At 38.2% G+C, this 19,185-nt stretch overlaps 1 protein-coding gene across 3 annotated transcripts in view; it reads left to right on the top strand.

The window, feature by feature from the left end:
* The window catches only part of NUDCD1 (NudC domain containing 1), an 87,617-nt gene that overhangs the window by 4,454 nt on the left and 63,978 nt on the right, over positions 1-19,185 (top strand). For all 3 annotated transcript variants that reach the window (XR_016235885.1, XM_002710736.6, XM_089335588.1), the window contains exon 2: positions 8,658-8,812. Coding sequence is in view for 2 of the 3 variants with exons in the window: in XM_002710736.6 (XP_002710782.1) it covers positions 8,658-8,812 (155 nt within the window). In the remaining variant the exon portion in view is untranslated. The remainder of the gene's footprint in view (positions 1-8,657; positions 8,813-19,185) is intronic.

Below are 19,185 nucleotides of genomic sequence, written 5' to 3'. Positions count from 1 at the left end.
TATTGTCTGTTTTCTCTGCTCAGACTATTCATTGTGTATTGATGGGTTTCCTTTACACCTTTTTCAATGTTTTATGTCCAGAACTGGAGCATGCCTGGAAAATAGTGTATGATTTTGTATCAAACACATATTAAACAGCTTTATTGAGATGTAACTGATAACAAACCACATATTTAAAGCATGTAGTTTAACCAATTTGACATAGAAGCACACCCGCAAATCATCACCATAATCAAGTTATTAAACTAAGGTATCCCACAAAGTTTCCTTGTACCCTTCTGCAACCTTCCCTCTGCTCCTCACATATCCCCGGCCTCCCTAAGCAATTGATCTTCTTTCTATCACTGTAGATGAGTATATACTTTCTAGAATTCTATATGCATGGGATCATACACTGTACCTTTTCTGGTTTGTTTTATCCAGCATAATTATAATGGTTGATTTTTAAAATTTTTCCTGGATGTTGTATCAGTTTTTTGCTTCATCCATTTTGAAGTTCTGATGCTAGCCACATAAACATTCTTGATTATTATGTCCTTTTAACAAATTGACCCTGTTATGATTATGATATAATCTTTATCTCTGTGATACTCTTTGAAATCTGTCTGACATTAAAATACTCTAGTTATATTTAATTAATTAGATATGTCAATTAATTCTAGTTAATTTAATCTATTGGTGTCTTTATATTTAATATATATATTTTTTTTGACAGGCAGAGTGGATAGTGAGAGAGACAGAGAGAAAGGTCTTCCTTTTGTCATTGGTTCACCCTCCAATGGCCGCCACGGCTGGCACGCTGCAGCCGGCGCACTGCGTTGATCCGAAGTCAGGAGCCAGGTGCTTCTCCTGGTCTCCCATGGGGTGCAGGGCCCAAGCACTTGGGCCATCCTCCACTGCCTTCCCTGGCCACAGCAGAGAGCTGGCCTGGAAGAGGGGCAACCGGGACAGAATCCGGCGCCCCGACTGGGACTAGAACCCGGTGTGCTGGCGCCGCTAGGTGGAGGATTAGCCTATTGAGCCGTGGCGCCGGCCGAATATATATTTCTTATTTGGCAAAATTTGAAAGGTAGCTGCAGAGAGTTATACTCCCCAAATGGCCACAGTGGCTGTGACTAGGCTAAGCAAAGCCAGGAGCTATTTCTGGGTCTCCCTCATGGATGACAGGGACCAAAGGACATGAGCCATTTTCTGTTGCTTTCTCAGAGGCATTAATAGGAAGTTGGATCAAAGTGGAGCAGTCAAGACTCTGCAGGGTCCGTATGAATCCATATGAATGCTGTCTTTGCAAGCTGCAGCTCATACCTCTGCACCACAGTGCCAGCCCCCGGTGCTTGCTTTTTTATTCAGTTAGACAATCCGTTTTAATTAGACTTTATATTTAATACAGTTATTAATCTGGTTAGGATGGGGTGTTTCATCTTACTAATGATATTCTGTTTATCTCCTCTAATCTTTTGGAGAATGGAATTTTCCTATTTTTCTGAAACTTTTAGGATTGAGTATCTTTAATGAATCAATTTTTATTTCCTTTGTTACTTATTAACTGTAGTTCTTTGTTATTGTAGTGATTGCTTTGGAGTTGATAGTATATAGCTTTAACTTATATTACAATATACATTGAAATGATGTAACTATTTAATGTGTAAGAAGCTTCCTTACATTAATGGGACTATACTTCCTTTTTCTCTTTCCAGATTTTATATTATTGTTGTCATGCATTTTATTTTTGTAGATTGTGAATTCTCCAGTACATTGTTATACTTTTGAGTGTCCCTTTAAGTGATAACAAAGTATTGTATATTTATTCATGTAGTTGCCATTTCTGGTGCTTTTCATTCTTTATATAAGTCCATATTTTTATCTAATATTCTTCTGCCTAAAGAACTTAATATTTTGTAGAGTATGAATCTCTAGTGATGAACTCTTAACTTTTCTGGTATGAAAACATCTTTATTTTGCTTTGGTTTTCAAATGATATTTTTACCATGTATACAATTGTAGGTTGATAGTTTCTTTTTTTCTTTCAGTATTTTAATTATGTTGCTCTAGTGTTCTTGCTTGTATTGCATGCGAAAACTTTCTGTTAGCATGTGCCTGGTGTGCATTTTCTCCCTGGCTGCTTTTGAGACTTCTATTTTATGATGGTTTTAGGCAAGCTGATGATGTTGTGCTACATAAAGTTTTGTTCCAGATGCTTATATAATGGACAGTAAACTATAAGTTTATAGTTTTTATCAAGGTTGGAAAATCTTTGCCCTTTATTTCTTCCAATTTCCCCCCTTTTTGTCTTTTGAGGATTCTAGTTACCCATTTTTAGATAGCTTAAAGTACCAGCTCATTAGTGTCCTTTGCAGTTTTTTTTTTTCTTTTTCCCATCTTTTTTTTTTTTCTTTTTAAAGATTTATTTATTTATTTGAGAGGCAGAGTCACAGAGGAGAGGGAGAGACAGAAAGATCTTCCATCTGTTGGTTCACTCTCCAAATGGCTGCAGTGGCCTGCTCTGGGCCAATCCAAAGCCAGGAAACAGGAGCTTCTTCCAGGTTTCCCACGTAGGTGTGGGGCCCAAGCACTTGGACCATCTTCCACTCTTTCCTAGGCTGCCATCAGGGAGCTGGATTGGAAGTGGAGCAGCCATGAATCAAACTGGCACAGGCGGAGACTTAACCTACTATGCCACAGTGCTGGCCCCTTTTTCCCATTCTTTTGTGTGTGTGTGTGTGTGTGTGTGTGTCTATTTTATTTTGGGTAGTTTGCATTCTCATGCTTGTAACTTCATTAATCTTTTACAGTGCAAATCCCTCATTAATCCCATTTGGTGTATTTTTTCATCTTAGATATTAAAGTTTCATCTCTAAGTTTGATTTAAACATCTATTGTGCTTCTTGTCATTTTGAACATATACAATATGCTTGTAGTAACAGTTTTATTATTCTGTTCTGATGATGACTTCTGGATCAGTCAGATGTTGGCTTCTGTTGATTGCCATTTTCCTTACTATGAGTTTTGCCTTCTTTTCTTATTGCATGCCTAGAAATTTTTGATAGGATGCCAGAAATTGTGAATGTTATCTTATTGGGTACAGTATGTTTTTGAATTTGTGTAATATTCTTGAGTTTTGTTCTGGGATATAGTTCAGTAACTTGGAAATAGATTAGTTCTGTTGAGTCTTGCTTTTATGACTTGTTAAGGTGGTTTGGAATAGTGCTCAGTTAAGGAACAACTGTTCCCATACTGAGGCAAGACTCTGTACTGTACTCAGGATCCCATAAATTAATTGTTCTCATCTCACCTTTTGGAAATAAAGTTTGGAGCCTGCGTTTCTTTCCTTGGCCTGCAGTAGTTTCCTCAGACACATGCCATTAATTCTACTGAGTGCTTGAGGGAGAACTTTGGTAGATCTCTGGGATTCTCTCAGTGTAGCTATCGCCTCTGCTGCTCTCTGCTGAATTATTAGTTGCCTTGATCTCCTCAGATTCTGCTCAGTTCCTTTAACTCAAGGATTCTGCCACAATCTGCTGCACTTTCCCCTCCTTATGCTAGGGTCCGGAAACTCCTTAAAGCAGTAAGCTGGGACAGTGGTAGGACTCACCTCTTGTATTTCCCCTTCCTTAAGAAACAGTGTCCTCCTTTGCTGCCTGATGTGTACTGTCTTGAAAATTGTTGTTTTGTGTAATTTTGTTTTTTTTTAAATTCTAATTTCATCTTACTGGTTTCTTATGAAGGAAAGATAAATCTGGCCAATACCTATTAGTCCACATTGGCATGAAAAATAATTTCTGTAGAATAATAAAGCTAGAAAAAATTGAAAAGAGTTAACGAGGATAGAGAGAAAATGGGAGTTGAGACCGTTTTTAAAAGAAGTTTGGGAAGTACAGGGCCAGAGAGAGCTCTGCTTCTGAGTGTAGAGAAGACAGGAACAAACTTTTCCATTGATTTATTTTGTGCCTGTGGAAATTTTTGACATATTTAAGTGGAGGGGAAGGGGTCAGTGGAGAGGAAATAACTTCTGGCAGAAGAAGGTAGAATCAAAAACCTAAATGGGAATTAGCCTTTAAGGGAGCAGAGGGCCAGGAAAATCAACACTTGGCACTTTGCAAGTTTTTAATTTAAGCTTGTCAATAATTTTGTAGGATCAGCATTAACCTTTATTAAAAATGAGGAAACAGGTGACAAGGAAGGTGTAAGGAAGGTTACCTAAATTAACCAAGCTGCTAATTAGTGGTAAAGCTGACCCTAAAGCTCATGTATTTTCTAGTGGTTTGTGAGGCCCTCTTGGCTATTTCTTCCTTCAGAGCTTGGAAGAGAAAGGCTGGTGACGGTTTAGTTATAGTTGGAGTAAAGAGAGAGGAGAGTGATATAACCATCGTAATTATAGAGTTTACATTCATGTCTGCTCTTATGCAGGAAAATACGGGGAAGATAGCCAGAAGAGTACATTACAGTCACAAAGACATTGTATAAGATAGTTCTCTGGAAGCATTTCTCCTACTTAAGGGTTTACTCTGTTACATGAGTCTTGTTTCATCACCAAATATGCAGATTTTTACCTTTTATTATGTCTTCATACACAAATAGTAAGCTTAGTAAGAAAAAGGAAGACAGCTCAGTTAGTGGAAGTTAAGTGGCCCAAGAATTGCCCTTTATTTCTAAGTTACTGTTCCTTGCTTCTCCTTCCCCTTTAAAAAAATTTAATGTACTTACATAAACATTAGGTTGAATCAGTTTTAGCTGGTGTCGAAAAAGCTGAATATTGGCAATTTCATGTAATTTAATATAATAGTATGTTTTGAAAGGACAAGAAGTGGTAGTGAATATCATTGTTAATATCAATAATGTGAACCAATCTTCTTTATTCACAAAGTACATGCCCAAACCAAATCCAGGGTCTGGCACATAGTAGATGCATTAGTGAGTTTTTCATAACTATAACAAATTCCTAAAAGGAGCTTCTCAAGAAGAGAGGAGGTTTATTTTCAGTCACAGTTTTGGAGGTCCACAGTCCAGATTGGATGACCCCATTGGTTGGGTGTCTGATGGAGACTGGCAATGGCGTAACGTGTGCAGAACACCACATATAGATCAGGAAGCAGAGAGACCAGTTAGGTCCAACTTTGCTTTTATAACCAATCCTCCCAAGAAATACTTTCCCAGGGCATGCCCAGGGACCTAAAGAATTCCTATTGGGCTACCTCCTGTACTCCATAATTAGACTTCAGTCTCCACCGGTAATCCTTTAATCTTAATCCATTAACCATTAACAGAAGACTTTGGGGACCAAGCCTCATGAACATGGGCCTTGGGGGAAACACCCATACTATTTCCCAACTCATAGCAGTAGACACTGAGTAAGTAATTTATCAATTAAACACTAAATATTTTTAAGGCTCTTTGAGGATTTCATATTTTACCTGCACAAAGCGATAGTTTTGAAGTTTTCTGAGTATCTGAGGGAAAAATCCCTGCTTGTTAAACCTTCAGTTCTTTTTAAAAGACAAAAGGGATAGGGATTTTTCAGCAATGTTCTTTTGTTTCCAATACATGATAACATTAAATTTAAAGTATTTACTACTTGGCCTTCTCTGTAAAAGATTCCTCTTCAACTATTGTAAAGATCTAAGCAGAGATTAGACCCTCCCTGCCCCTCCTCCTTTTCTTGAGAGAGTGAAAGAGCTCTGTCACTTTCTGGACACTGCTTGTCTCTCTGCATTGCTCTGTCTCCCACTTTCATGGTAAAGAGATTAACAAAAATTAAAATATTTCTTTACTTACTTGGAATCAGCTATTTTCTGAACACCACACAGCTTTTACAAAATGAGAAGCATGGGGGCTGGCGCTGTGGCGCAGCGGGTTACACCCTGGCCTGAAGTGCTGGCATCCCATATGGGTGCGGGTTCTAGTCCCGGCTGCTCCTCTTCCGATCCAGCTCTCTGCTATGGACTGGGAAAGCAGTGGAGGATGGCCAAAGTCCTTGGGCCCCTGCACCTGCGTGGGAGACCCGGAAGAAGCTCCTGGCTCCTGGCTTTGGATCGGCACAGCTCTGGCTGTTGTGGCCATCTGGGGAGTGAACCAGTGGATGGAAGACCTCTCTCTCTGTCTCTACCTCTCTCTGTAACTCTTTCAAATAAATAAAATAAATCTTTAAAAACAACAACAACAAAAACAAAATGGGAAGCATATCCTATTCTCATTTTATGTTCTAATAATTAATAAGAACTAATATAATTTTCTTACTGTATCATGGTTTCTTAACAACGGCTTTCTATATCCACATTTTTGCAAATGAACTATTATAATACGAAGTTAGAAAGCCTGTGATCTGTTCAGCATTATCCAGTGGTCTTTGCACAAATATGAAGAAAATATTATTATTTCTGATGCTACTGCTTTGGACTGTTATGTTGCCATGTACATTCCCTGCAGTTTACATTTCATCCACACAGTGGTGCTAGTAAACAAAAAATTGATAATTACTTTCCTCCAAGTCAACAGAATCTGAATTTCTGACTGTTCTTAGAAAATAAACACTTTCTCGAGTTTTTTTAACCTCTATGAACTGTATCATAAAATGATGATTTTACTTCTAAAGTATCTTCAAACTTTAATTATCCCTCACTTGGAGACTGCAATAGATCACTAATGAATAAATTTTCCAAGTTGTTGTTAATTGGTACTCTTTATAAACTAAAGTCTGACCTTTACTCTCCCACATAAACACTGTTAATGAATTCTTTTTTTTTTTTTTTTTTTTAATTTTTTTGACAGGCAGAGTGGACAGTGAGAGAGACAGAGAGAAAGGTCTTCCTTTTGCCATTGGTTCACCCTGCAATGGCCGCTGCGGCCGGCGCACCGCGCTGATCTGAAGGCAGGAGCCAGGTGCTTCTCCTGGTCTCCCATGCAGGTGCAGGGCCCAAGCACTTGGGCCATCCTCCATTGCACTCCTGGGCCACAGCAGAGAGCTGGACAGGAAGAGGAGGGACCGGGTCAGAATCCGGCGTCCCGATTGGGACTAGAACCCAGTGTGCCGGCACCACAGGCAGAGGATTAGCCTATTGAGCCGCAGTGCCGGCCAATGAATTCTTATTACATTGAATTTATCAATAAAAATAAAGCAAAACCTTTCATCAAAGCCTCGATCTAACTCGTTAGTGTCATTCATCTGCAGCCTTTCCTTGTGTAATTCCCCTTGTTGCTGTATACTTCATTCCGTGTTCTCTTCTTTTGGTTCCTTGAACACAGATTTTTCTTCTTATTTTAGTTCATTTTTTCTTTTTTTTCCTGCAATAAGTAGAGGAGTGTGTATAAGTATTTGTCATCCATAATTAATTCTTTCTTATGTTTTGTTATCTTGGTGTAATCTTTGGGAAGTTTTCATAAATTTCCCTGAATGGACCAGCTCTCTGTTATGAGTTCTCATAGCATTTAGAAATATTTCCCTGTAACATCACAGTTTAATTGTGCAAAACTCATTATGTAAAAGTTATATAATTGACTAAAGTCTGTTTCCTCTGTACTGTTTGCTTATCACTGTATTACAGATTTCTATTCAAATATTTGCTGAATAAATATATCAGGGGTGATAAATATTAGATGTCATCTAAGAGACCCACAGTCCCACATGAGAGTACCTAGGTTTAATTTCCAGCTCCAGCTCTAGACTCCAACTTCCTGCTGATGCAGATCCTGGGAAGTAGCAGTGATGGCTCAAGTAATTGGGAGACCTGAATCGAGTTCCTGACTTTGGCCCTGGCCCAGCCTCAACTTTTGCGAGCATTTGAGGAGTGAAGCAGAATATAGAACCAAAAAGTCAGCCAGCTAGGACTCAAGGCAGGTACAGGAAGTAGAAACAGGTGAGCATTCTGGGAAAACAAGAAAACAGTTGCAATCAGAATGCCATAAAATGAATTTTATGTTAAAGTGACATTTTAGGCTAGCATAGGTCCACTTAAATATTTCCTTGCTGAAGCAGAAAATAGTTCTAGATCTTGGGCAGCTCTGAGCTGTAAGAGTTCTTATCTGCCTGGAAGAGCAGGAAGAGTGGGAGATAGAGGTCACGATTAGCAAATTTAAAATCAAGGAAGCAGCTGATGCCTTAGTGGCGATAGCCCTGTTCTATAAGTAGGAGACCTTGCTTCTGTTCCAGCAGTGATACTGTTTTGTTCTGTACCCTTGGAAACACTATGGTATGACATTAGAAGAGTCACCACTTAGGTTTGCGTTTATTTCCATAACTTTATAATGAGATAATAAAATATTCTGTTCATTTCTTAATGTGTGATAAAAATTCATTAGATAATAGAGCTAAAAAAATTTGGAAAGTATAGAAATGCTTTATAACTTGGGCTTATTTACTCAGAAGACAGGAAAGCCTTCATTTTTAGTATTTTCATTTTCTTTTCTCATTAAGTAAGAGGTTTCTAAAAGAAAAGACGGCTATGGAATGGAAATTCCTATCTCCTATAACCATTATATATATTCTAAGTTCTTAGAGAGTACAGCCTTAAACACGGTGCCTAGTCAGTACCTTGAAATATTTTTACATAAATCATACAGTGAATTATCCTGAAGGCCTTTCTGATTGTCATTCTTTGGTTTCTTGGCCTTATACACATTCTACAGAAAGTAATGATTTGATCTTGATTTTTTTTTAATTTCAGCTGTGGCAGAAGTAAAACTTCGTGATGATCAGTATACGCTGGAACACATGCATGCTTTTGGAATGTATAATTACCTACACTGTGACTCGTGGAATCAAGACAGTGTCTACTACATTGATAACCTTGGAAGAATTATGAATTTAACAGTGATGTTGGTGAGACAAACATAATAGGGTTTTTTTTTCTCTAGTAAATTTAATTTTTAAATTTCTCTTTGAATCTGATGTTGAGAGTTAACACAATGTGTCTTTAATATATGGAATCCTGTCATTCGGCACAGTAAGACTGCATTTCTACTCAGTTTTTGCTTGGCGGTTCCCCTCCAGCCATTGGTGGAATTTTATGTATCAGTGTCGATATAATGTTCATGCTTGCTTTTCCTATTTGAGGTATTATTCCCAACTGTAATAGTGCATTTATCTTTGTTTTGTCTCTTGAATTTTATTTTTTGCTTATGCAGGTTTTATCTATGCAAATTGGATGCAAGTAGTTAGGATTGTTTTTCTATTATGAATGGATCCTTTCAGCATTATGAAATGCCCCTCTTTAGGCTCTGAGAAATTTTGTTGATTAATATTAATTTTTTCCTATCCTTTTTCTTTCAGTTTGTCAGTGCTCTTATTTTTAAAATATCCATTTATAAAGAGCATAAAATGGGTCTTACTATGTGCTTTATCTTGTTTGCTGATATTTAATATAATTATTAATATTAATATTTTTGGGTTTATGTTACCATCTTGCTATTTCTTTTCAATGTGTCCAGTCTGGTTTCTGTTTCCAACTTTTTGAGGGGATCACTCAATTTTTTTTATAATTCCATTTAATTTTCTCCATAGGTTTTTTTTTTATCTAAATCTGTCTTATTTTTTAATAGTTAATGTAAAGAGGACCGTATTCTTCTTAACTAATAAAGTGTCTTTAATATTATTTCATTTAACAAACTATAAACACTTCAGAGTAACATAATTGCTTTTACTTCCCCTCTCACTCTGATCTATTTTTGGCGTTTATTTTACTTCTTCATTCCTTGTGAGTTCCACAATAGATTGTTAATGTATTTGCTTTATATAGCCAGTAGTCTGCTGATGGCTTCCTTTCTGTTCTCTGCTCCTTCCAGCTTCCTGCACCTTGCATGTAGAATAGTCTGTCTAAAGTTTGCTTGTCTGTTTTTAAAAAATACCTTTGGTTAAATTGTTTAACATGTCATTTGTGACCAAATGCACACTTTTTAAATGTTCAGTCTTAGAGTAGGTAAAGTGTTGATGTTATTTAGAAAAACAAACTAGAAAAGGAATTTTATGTTTGCCTGACTCCATCTTATAGGTAACTATTAGGTAATCTTATAGGTAACAGAATAGGTAACTATTCTGTCTTGAGTACTCTTTTCTCTGCAGTTTCTTTTATTAGCTTCTTGCTAGTCCTTCCAGTGTTGATGAGGGATTTTTTGTTTTTCCCCATATGAATGCAAAGTGATGCATTTTCTTAAAATATAAACCTTTCTTCTCGATAGATATGTACAGTTCATACTGCCTTTCTCTCCAGTGTTGTTTTCTAGCACTTAGTACACTACAATCGAGCAATACTAAACTCTTGCAATTCCTGAGACATGCTCTCTATGCTGTAGCTTCCACACCTTTCCCCATACGATTAACTCTGTAGAACATTCTCCCTGGTCAGGCTGTTTCCTCCATCTTCACTTCAGTACCAGTTAACCATTTCTTTATCTAGGAAGCTTGCCCTGAAATCTTCCTGCTGCTCCTTTAGGAATAACTACACCACTGACTCACAGATCTGTGTGGATTGTGAACTCCCTCCAGGCCAGAGGTTGCCAAAAACTTTTCCTACGTAGGGTATTAAAGGCTATGTAAGTCAGGCAATCCTCTCATTTTAACCATTGTAGTGTGAAAGCTGCAAGACTGAATTGATGAGTGTGCCTGTGTTTCAATAAAACTTTATTTACAGAATCAGTTATTTACAAACTCGAAAATTAGCTTGTGGATTGTAGTATGCTGAGCTGTGGATTAGGCCATGGCTTTGTCTTATCTTTCTATAATCCCAATATCCAGCAGAAAGGTGGTCAGTGCATTTACTAAATGGATAATAGCTCCTTAGAGCTTTTTTCTTACTCTTGAGAATTGGTTTTGCATTCTTGATGGGATCTTCCTCCTGTTGTTTCCAATCCAGCTACAGGTATGTTCTAATTGGTGACACAGTGTTTATTTAAAAACATTGGGGAAGAAAAGTTAGGTGTTTTCTGGCAATGATAAACATTTCCACCAGGTGGACCCAGATACTAAAGCATATCAATGAACAAATAAATTCTGATTGTTTCTTGCTAGAGCAGGGGGGGATATAATCTGACCTCTTGTTCCTTTAAGGATTGTTTTTTCTTGTTAGATACATCCTCTGAATGACTCTTACTGGCCTGATGTGTATAAGCTAGCTAAAGTAATAGGACATGTGTGTTTATTAGTGGCTATACTTTGATGTGATGTAGAGTTGTGTGTATGTGTGTGTATTTCTAAGTTTTCCTTTACTCTTTTTCATTAACAAATATGGCTGTTGGAAGCATGCATTATTCCCTAAAGTTTTCCAATAAAATGTTTTCTAACTCAGGAAGACAGATGATATCATGTTAGATCTGAACATGTTTATATTTGTGGTATTATATTCAAAATTTTATTTTACTTTTCCATGGGTATCTTGTGGCATGTCATGCAGATCCAACACCTACTGTTGTGGAGTAAGGTGGTTAGTAGAAAGCTAATTGGACATTCAAGTCAGAGTTGCCAGATTTATTTTCACATGTTTATTGAGAACCATCTCACTATAGGACAGTGGGACATATATTTTGCTACTTAGATCTTACCCTTTTTAGGTGCTATGATTAGATGAATGCATGGGTAACTGTTACATGGTTATAGCAGGCCCCCTACATATTCTTGGTTTCAGTTTCCTCATATAAGGTAAGAATGATAAGCTTTATGAAAAATAAGGTATGTGTAATGCTTTGTAAAGTGAAAGGCATTATTCAAATATAGAGTATTACTATACAGGTATTACTAGGCTATCTTAAACCTAGGCATAGAGATGTAACTTGTCTAAATCAAACAGCTAATGGAGGGCAGAGTCCAGTGTGAAATGGTGTCTTCCAGTGTGCCACAGTGTTTACACATTTTTATTGTTGGTTAATAGACACATTTTAGCAAAGTAAACAAGATTATGTGGTGTTCTCCAAGGGATGAAGTGCCCTTTGATCCTGCTGAACTGTTTAAAAAAAGAAAAAAATCCATCTTAAGTATTTTTCTGAATGTTAAATTCTTTATCTTCCTCCTAATCTTAGAAATAAACTGGATTAATATGCAATAGGCTAGTATGAACTAAATGTAGTTTATAGTTGAAGATGCATTTGCCCATAGTATGTTGATAAATGTTGAACAACTGACTCTCTGGGAAGGGAATGGGAGGTTGATTCATAGAGTTTATAAATTTCTGAGATGTAAAATATTTCTACGACCGGTGCTGTGGCATAGTGGGTAAAGCCACCACCTGCAGCTCCAGCATCCCATATGGGTGCTGGTTCGAGTCTCAGCTGCTCCACTTCCATCCAGATTTCTGCTATGGCCTGGGTAAACAGTAGAAGATGGCCCAAGTCCTTGGGCTCCTGCACCCGTGTGGGACACCTGGAAGAAGCTTCTGGCTTCTCATGGGTACAGCTCCAGCTGTTGCAGCCATCTGGGGAGTGAACCAGAGGATGGAAGACACCTTTCTCTCTCTCTCTCTCTCTCTCTCTCTCTCTGCCTCTGCCTCTGCCTCTGCCTCTGCCTCTGTGTAACTCTGCCTTTCAAATAAAATAAAATAAAAGAAAAATATTTCCAACAAGGCTAATTTCAAGTTACCAATTGCAGAATTCCTGGGAATATAATACTTGACTTCCCTGAGGCATTTGGAGTTGGCTTTAGCATGTAATTATATTTGCTAGAACTAAGTAAGTTAAAGGATGGAAAAGGAGGAACTGAAGAATGAAATGGTACTTTTATCTCATTTAAATTTGAGGGATGGTCACCTGCTTTTTTTTTTTTTAATTTTAATTTTAAATTTTTTTTTTTTTTTGACAGGCAGAGTGGACAGTGAGAGAGAGAGACAGAGAGAAAGGTCTTCCTTTTGCCGTTGGTTCACCCTCCAATGGCCGCCGCAGCCGGCACGCTGCAGCTGGCGCACCGCGCTGATCCGAAGGCAGGAGCCAGGTGCTTCTCCTGGTCTCCCATGTGGTGAAGGGCCCAAGCACTTGGGCCATCCTCCACTGCCTTCCCTGGCCACAGCAGAGAGCTGGCCTGGAAGAGGGGCAACCAGGACAGAATCCAGTGACCTGACCGGGTCTAGAACCTGGTGTGCCCGCGCCGCTAGGTGGAGGATTAGCCTATTGAGCCGCGGCGCTGGCTAATTTTAATTTTTTTTTACCTTTCCTCACTTTTTACAATACTGATTATTGTTTTGTTTTATTTTCAAAGAAAAAAGAGTAAAGTAGATTTGAAAGTAGGAAAACAGAAAACTTTCTCACTAGAATTCCTTTTGGGGAAAAAATAGAAACCTTTGGTCTTAGAGATCAGACTAATATTGGACTACTTATAGTAGTAGCACAGTGTGTTGAGCTCATTATTTAAGGATATTATGGAATTATTACTTTAAAAAAATTTTTTTATTTGAAAGAGTTACAGAGAGAGGTAGAGCCAGAGAGAGAGAGGTCTTCCATTTTGCTGGTTTGCTTCCCAAATGACTGCAATGGCCAAAGCTGAGCTGATTTGAAGCCAGGAGCCAGGAGCTTCTTCCAGGTCTCCCAAGCAGGTGCAGGGTCCCCAGGACTTGGGCCAGCTTCCACTGCTTTCTCAGGGCATAGCAGAGAGCTGGATCGGAAGAGGAGCAGCTGGGACTTGAACCAGCGTGCATATGGGATGCCGGCACTGCAGGCCAGGGCTTTAACTCTATTACTGGAACTGGGTGATGGGTGTGTGAGATTCATTATATATTTTTTCTACCTATTTTAGTATATGTTTGCAATTTTTCATATGAAAAAAATAAAAACAATTACAAAAGGAAAATATATGTCTCCTTCCTGTTTAGGCTTCTTCCAAGAGACAAGGGAGTACTGTATTGGAGCAGAAACACTTTTATGATGTGCTTTTATGATAGACAGATTTATGGTATTGGCTGTGAGCTAAATTGTCTTTCCACTAATACATGTATTGAAACCATAACTTCCAATGTGATTGTGGTTAGAGACAGACTTCTGGGAGGGAATTAAGGCTAATTAACTGAAGATAAAGGTAAGGACCTAATCCAATAAGGTTAATAGCCTTTTTTCTTTTTTGATTTATTTATTTATTTGAAAGGCAGAGTTAGAGAGAGGCAGAGAGAGAGAGAGAGAGAGAGAGAGAGAGGTCTTCCACCCACTGGTTCACTCTCCAAATGGCCCCAAGGGCCAGAGCCATGCTGATCCGAAGCCAGGAGCCAGGAGCTTCTTCCAGGTCTCCCACTGTGGATGCAGGGGCCCAGGCACTTGGGTTGTCTTCCGCTGCTTTCTCAGGCCATTAGCAGAGAGCTGAATTGGAAGTGGAGCAGTGGGAATTCCATCTGGTGCCCATATGGGATGCTGGCCCTGCAGGCAGAAGGCTTAGCCTGCTATGCCACAGAGACCACTGGGGTTGGTGATCTTTTAAGGAGAGGAAGAGAGAGCACTGTGTTTCCAAGTGTACACATGGAGGGAACGCCTTGTGAAGACACAGCAAAAGGGCAGCTGTTTCTAAGAGAGAATCCTCATCAGAAACTCACTCTATTGGACGTCTACTTTCAGAACTGTGAGAAAATTTTGTTCAGTGGCCCAATCTATGATATTATGTTATGGCAGCCCAAACATATTAATACAGGTATGTATTGTTTTAGACCTGGCTCTGTCATAAACAGTCAAGGGCTATGACCTTGGGTAAATCACTTCCTCTTTTTGGGCCACCATGTTTTCAATAGAAAATAAAAGGCTTGAACTTAATAATGTTGTCTGTGAAACCCCTGAGCCCTAGTGGATTCCTTGGAGCTGACCTCAGAGGTCACTGCATTGGCAGGGAAAGCCCACCCTCCACTCCATCTGCTTAACTGTTGCAGATACAGCTTTGCATGTTTACTTTTTCCGTATGAAATGTCTTTTATAGACATATACTTTTCCCTGGCAGAAATGAATTTGACAGTTCTATAAGATTATCTCTAAAACTCTAATACTTCATGATTTTATAACCTAATTCTAAATGCATCATTCTAGAGAGTTACTAGTTTGAATTTCCACTTGTAATTATCATATTACTACATCTTTCTGCAGGTTGTAATATTTCACTAATTCCAATCTTGAATTTGCTTCTATGCTAGAAACCAAGGACCTGGCTAATCTACAAATTGGATTATATTTCTCAGATACTCACTTTAACCATGAATATAGAAGTTGTGTACTGCTTGTCAAACAGTTGCTTGAAGTTTTTATGGTGTAGTCTTTGGACTCACATGCTTATTTGCTTAAAATCATTGAGGAAGAAGAATAAAATTTAGACTGTCAATAAAATAAGATAACCCTGCTCCTTTTGTGAAAAGATAATTCACACTACATAAGTCACATGCCTCAGTTGGTCTTTGTCCACTGAATAGTGTTTCAAAACTTTTTTATGTCATGTAGTTATTATTTTGACTTATTTGAAGCATCTACTTAGTCTTTAAAAGTTTCTACCATTATTCATCAGTGCAATATTATTTTTTGCCCCTTTTTCTCTTTCAACCAAAATTTTCAGTAAAATAGGAATAGTTTGCTCTTATGGGAATAATTGCAGTGAAATTTAGTGGAGTAATTTAAATAAATATGTTTCTCCATGGAAGTTTGACCATCTCTTGAGGGTTTAATTTTATTGTATTTTGCTAGTTTTCCATTTTGTAGTAGAAAAAGTCCACTTAAAGATATACTTTCAGGTATCTTTAATTTTTTAGATAATTTTTCATAATTATTTTTATTCAAGAGACATTTATTGAATGCTGTTGTGTGCTTGGTAGGCACATACAAAAGTTGATAAAGTGCTGTGTATAAATAGTAGTAAGATGCACAAGAAGTGTAGAGGAGGAAGTAACAAAGGTTGAGGGATGTAGTTTTCAGGGAAAGATTCACAGTTTTCACAGTAACAGGTTTGAGGGGTTTGTTGGAGTTTGCCATGTAATGGGGCAGCTGTGTGTACGGAGGACTTCAGGAGCACATTTGTCAAATTTAGACAGACATGATTGCTACTGTAGGTACTCTAGCTAGATATTGCTGAAATTTGCATGGAATGACTAGGAGATGTACAGGTTATGATCAGAGATGAGATTGGAAGGTGACAGACTGCTGGGTTTTGAAGGGAATGAGTGAGTCTTGCTACTCTATGTTAAGTGAGAAATGTAAAAAAGAGAGGTGGTTTTTTTTTAGTTGTTTTTTTTTTTTTTTTTTTTTTTTTTTTAAATTCTATTTAGTACTGTGCTGGACTTGGAGGGAGCATGGGTTAGGTCACAATGAGGGCCAAGAAGGTGATTTTTATGAGTTAATTCATTGATAATATGGATTTGGGATAACAGTGCCAACTTAAATCACACAAGATGGATTAGAAACCTAGAATGAAAAATTAATGATTGGATTTGAAATATTACAGATAAGGGGCATGGCACCATGGTGCAGTAGGTTAATCCTCCATCAGTGGCACCGGCATCCCATATGTGCATCGATTAGAATCCAGGCTGCTGCTCTTCTGATTCAGCTCTCTGCTGTGGCCTGGGAAAGCAGGAGAGGATGACCCAAGTCCTTGGGCCTCAGCACCCGTATGGGAGACCGGAAAGAAACTCCTGGCTCCTGACTTCTGATCGGCGCAGCTCCGGCCATTGTGGCCATTTGGGGAGTGAACCAGTGGATGGAAGACCTTTCTATCTGTCTCTCCCTCTCACTGTCTGTAACTCTACCTCTCAATAAATAAATCTTAAAAAAAAAAAAAAAAGAAATATTATAGATAAGCAGTACACTGTTCAGTGTAGTAGCTTATCTGACGTGGAATCAGAGTAGACTAGTATGTCTTTGATTCTTTTTCCTAACTCGTTTTATTTTTCCTATGGATACCTTAGTGTAACTGCTTTTGTATACACTCTGTGTGTGCTGTGTACTTGCATGGTTTGTACACATGAACCGTGTTTGCCATACTCGTTGACTTGAGTCCACCTTAGCCAGTCTAATTCATACCATTTACTCAACATTGAGAATATATTATTGAATGTTGTATGTCACACATTGTAGGCCCTGGGAATGCTACAGCATAGAACATAAAGTATCTTCTACTTTATTAATTTACAATGAAATATAAACTACCTTCTTCCCTCTGTTTCCCAGTTTGACCTTGGTATTAAAATGTCCCTATTTCTTCCCGTTTTTTCTGAATATCATCGGAAGAAATCAAATTACACTTGGAGCTTCCATGTTAGCAGGTGAATTCTTGATCACTGATTAGACATTGGCTTTTTATGTAGCAGAAAACAGCTGTTCTAATATCCACTTTGTCTTTTTTTAAGTCAAAGATACACATGCACAAATACCAGAAATCATCCGTGGTTGATTGGGACTAAACATTGTTTGTCTTTTAAATGTAACCACATATTGCCAAGGACTTGAAGTCCACACATTGTTTGGCCTTCTGAATTTCTCAGGAACCAGCAGGTGGCAGCAGTTCTACACACAGGTTTACAGAGGCATTGTATTTAAAAATAAATTTAAGTTGTGGATTTACACTCCTGAATTTTTGAGAAATGTCAGTTGGCTACAGGTATGCTTAGAAAGTAGGAAATGCCTTAAGAAAAGTTTAAAAGTTTTTATTGTCATGGGCCAGCATTGTGGCGTAGTAGGCTAAGCCTCTGCCTGTGGCGCTGGCATCCCTTACAGGTGCCTGTTTGTGTCCCAGCTGCTCCTCTTCCCATCCAGCTCTCTGTGTATGGCCTAGGAAAGCAGTGGAACATGGCCCAGCTCCTGCCATTGCGGCCACTGGGGGAATGAACCAGCAGATAGAAGACCTTTCCCTCTGTCTCTCCCTCTCTCTATATGTAACTCTACTTCTCAAATAAATAGATAAAATATTATATTGTCATTTTAAGTGGGATTTGGCTCTTTTGATTGAAATTTTTATATTTAATTTTACTTGAAAGGCAGAGAGACAGAGATTTTCTGTTTGCTGGTTTATTTCCCAAATCCCTACAATAGCCAGAGCTGGGTCAGGCCAAATCCAGGAGTGAAGAACTTCATCTATGTCTCCCATGTGTGGAAGGGGTCTAAGCCCTTGGGCCACACCTATTGACTCTCAGGATATACATTAGCAGGAAGCTGGATGGGAAGCAGAGTAGCTGGGACTCAAACCAGGCACTCTGACAGTGGCAGGGGCATCCCAAGTGGCAACATAATCCCCTTGTCAAATGCCCTCACCTGTGGCTCGCTTTAAATAATACATTTAGTACCTTATAATACTGAATTATTTTGTTATAATTGTTTTTACTTCCAGAAAGGCTAGTTCATTTCCACTATAGTCTTATAGTGCCTCTTTGATTTGCACTTATGTGTCTAGTGGACAGTTGCTGGCTTCCATTTATAAGTGTGTATTTGTGAGGCTGTGTGTTAGAGTGATAGGTTACAACTACTTGTTAGTGCTGCTTCTTGTATGCTGATATATTCATCTCTAGCCCTGAGTCCCAGCTTATTTTCAATAGTTAAGTTAATTAACAAGGAGCTAGTTATTTACCTAGTGAAAGACAGAAATAAAACTGATGGTAAAATCTTAGGATTTTGTGTATTTAATGTATTATTGTAAGCTTTATTTTACATGACTTTTATATACTTTCTTCCAAATGAAGTTAATTGGTATTAGTGATAAAATCTTTTCTCCAGAAAAAGATCACTTCTTTTAAAAGGTCAGAATTTTAAATGTCATTGTCTAATAGTACTGGTAAAAGGCATCCTCTGTTAATTTTATTTGACCATTTTTTTAAACTTAAGTAGCTCTTTCTATAAATGCATGTGTAGTAGAAAAATGTTTCGTTAGTTCAAAGCTTCTCTGCTTGTAACCATAGCTGAGAGCACCAAACTCCTGTTTAGAATTTTTTTCATAAATATGTACATTTTGTATATTAGTACTAGTTTGCTATTTACAGTGCTATTTGCATACATTGTTACAGATGTTATAATATGTACTAGATTTTATTTATAAGAATAAATTCTTATTTAAAATATATAATAGCCTGAGGGGCCAGTGGGTTAATCCTCTGCCTCCGGCGCTGTCATCTCAGATGGGCGCTGGTTCTAGTCCCGGCTGCTCCTCTTCCAATCCAGCTCTCTGTTGTGGCCTAGGAAAGCAGTAGAAGATGGTCCAAGTCCTTGGCCCCCTGCATCTACGTGGGAGAACTAGAAGAAGCTCCTGGCTCCTGGCTTTGGATTGGCTGAGCT

The sequence above is a fragment of the Oryctolagus cuniculus genome, chromosome 6 (genome assembly GCF_051225735.1).
Source record: "Oryctolagus cuniculus isolate XC-2025 breed Fujian yellow rabbit chromosome 6, ASM5122573v1, whole genome shotgun sequence".
NCBI lineage: Eukaryota > Metazoa > Chordata > Mammalia > Lagomorpha > Leporidae > Oryctolagus > Oryctolagus cuniculus.
The sequence above is the reverse complement of the archived record's forward strand: the minus strand, read 5'-3'. Positions and strand labels throughout refer to the sequence as shown.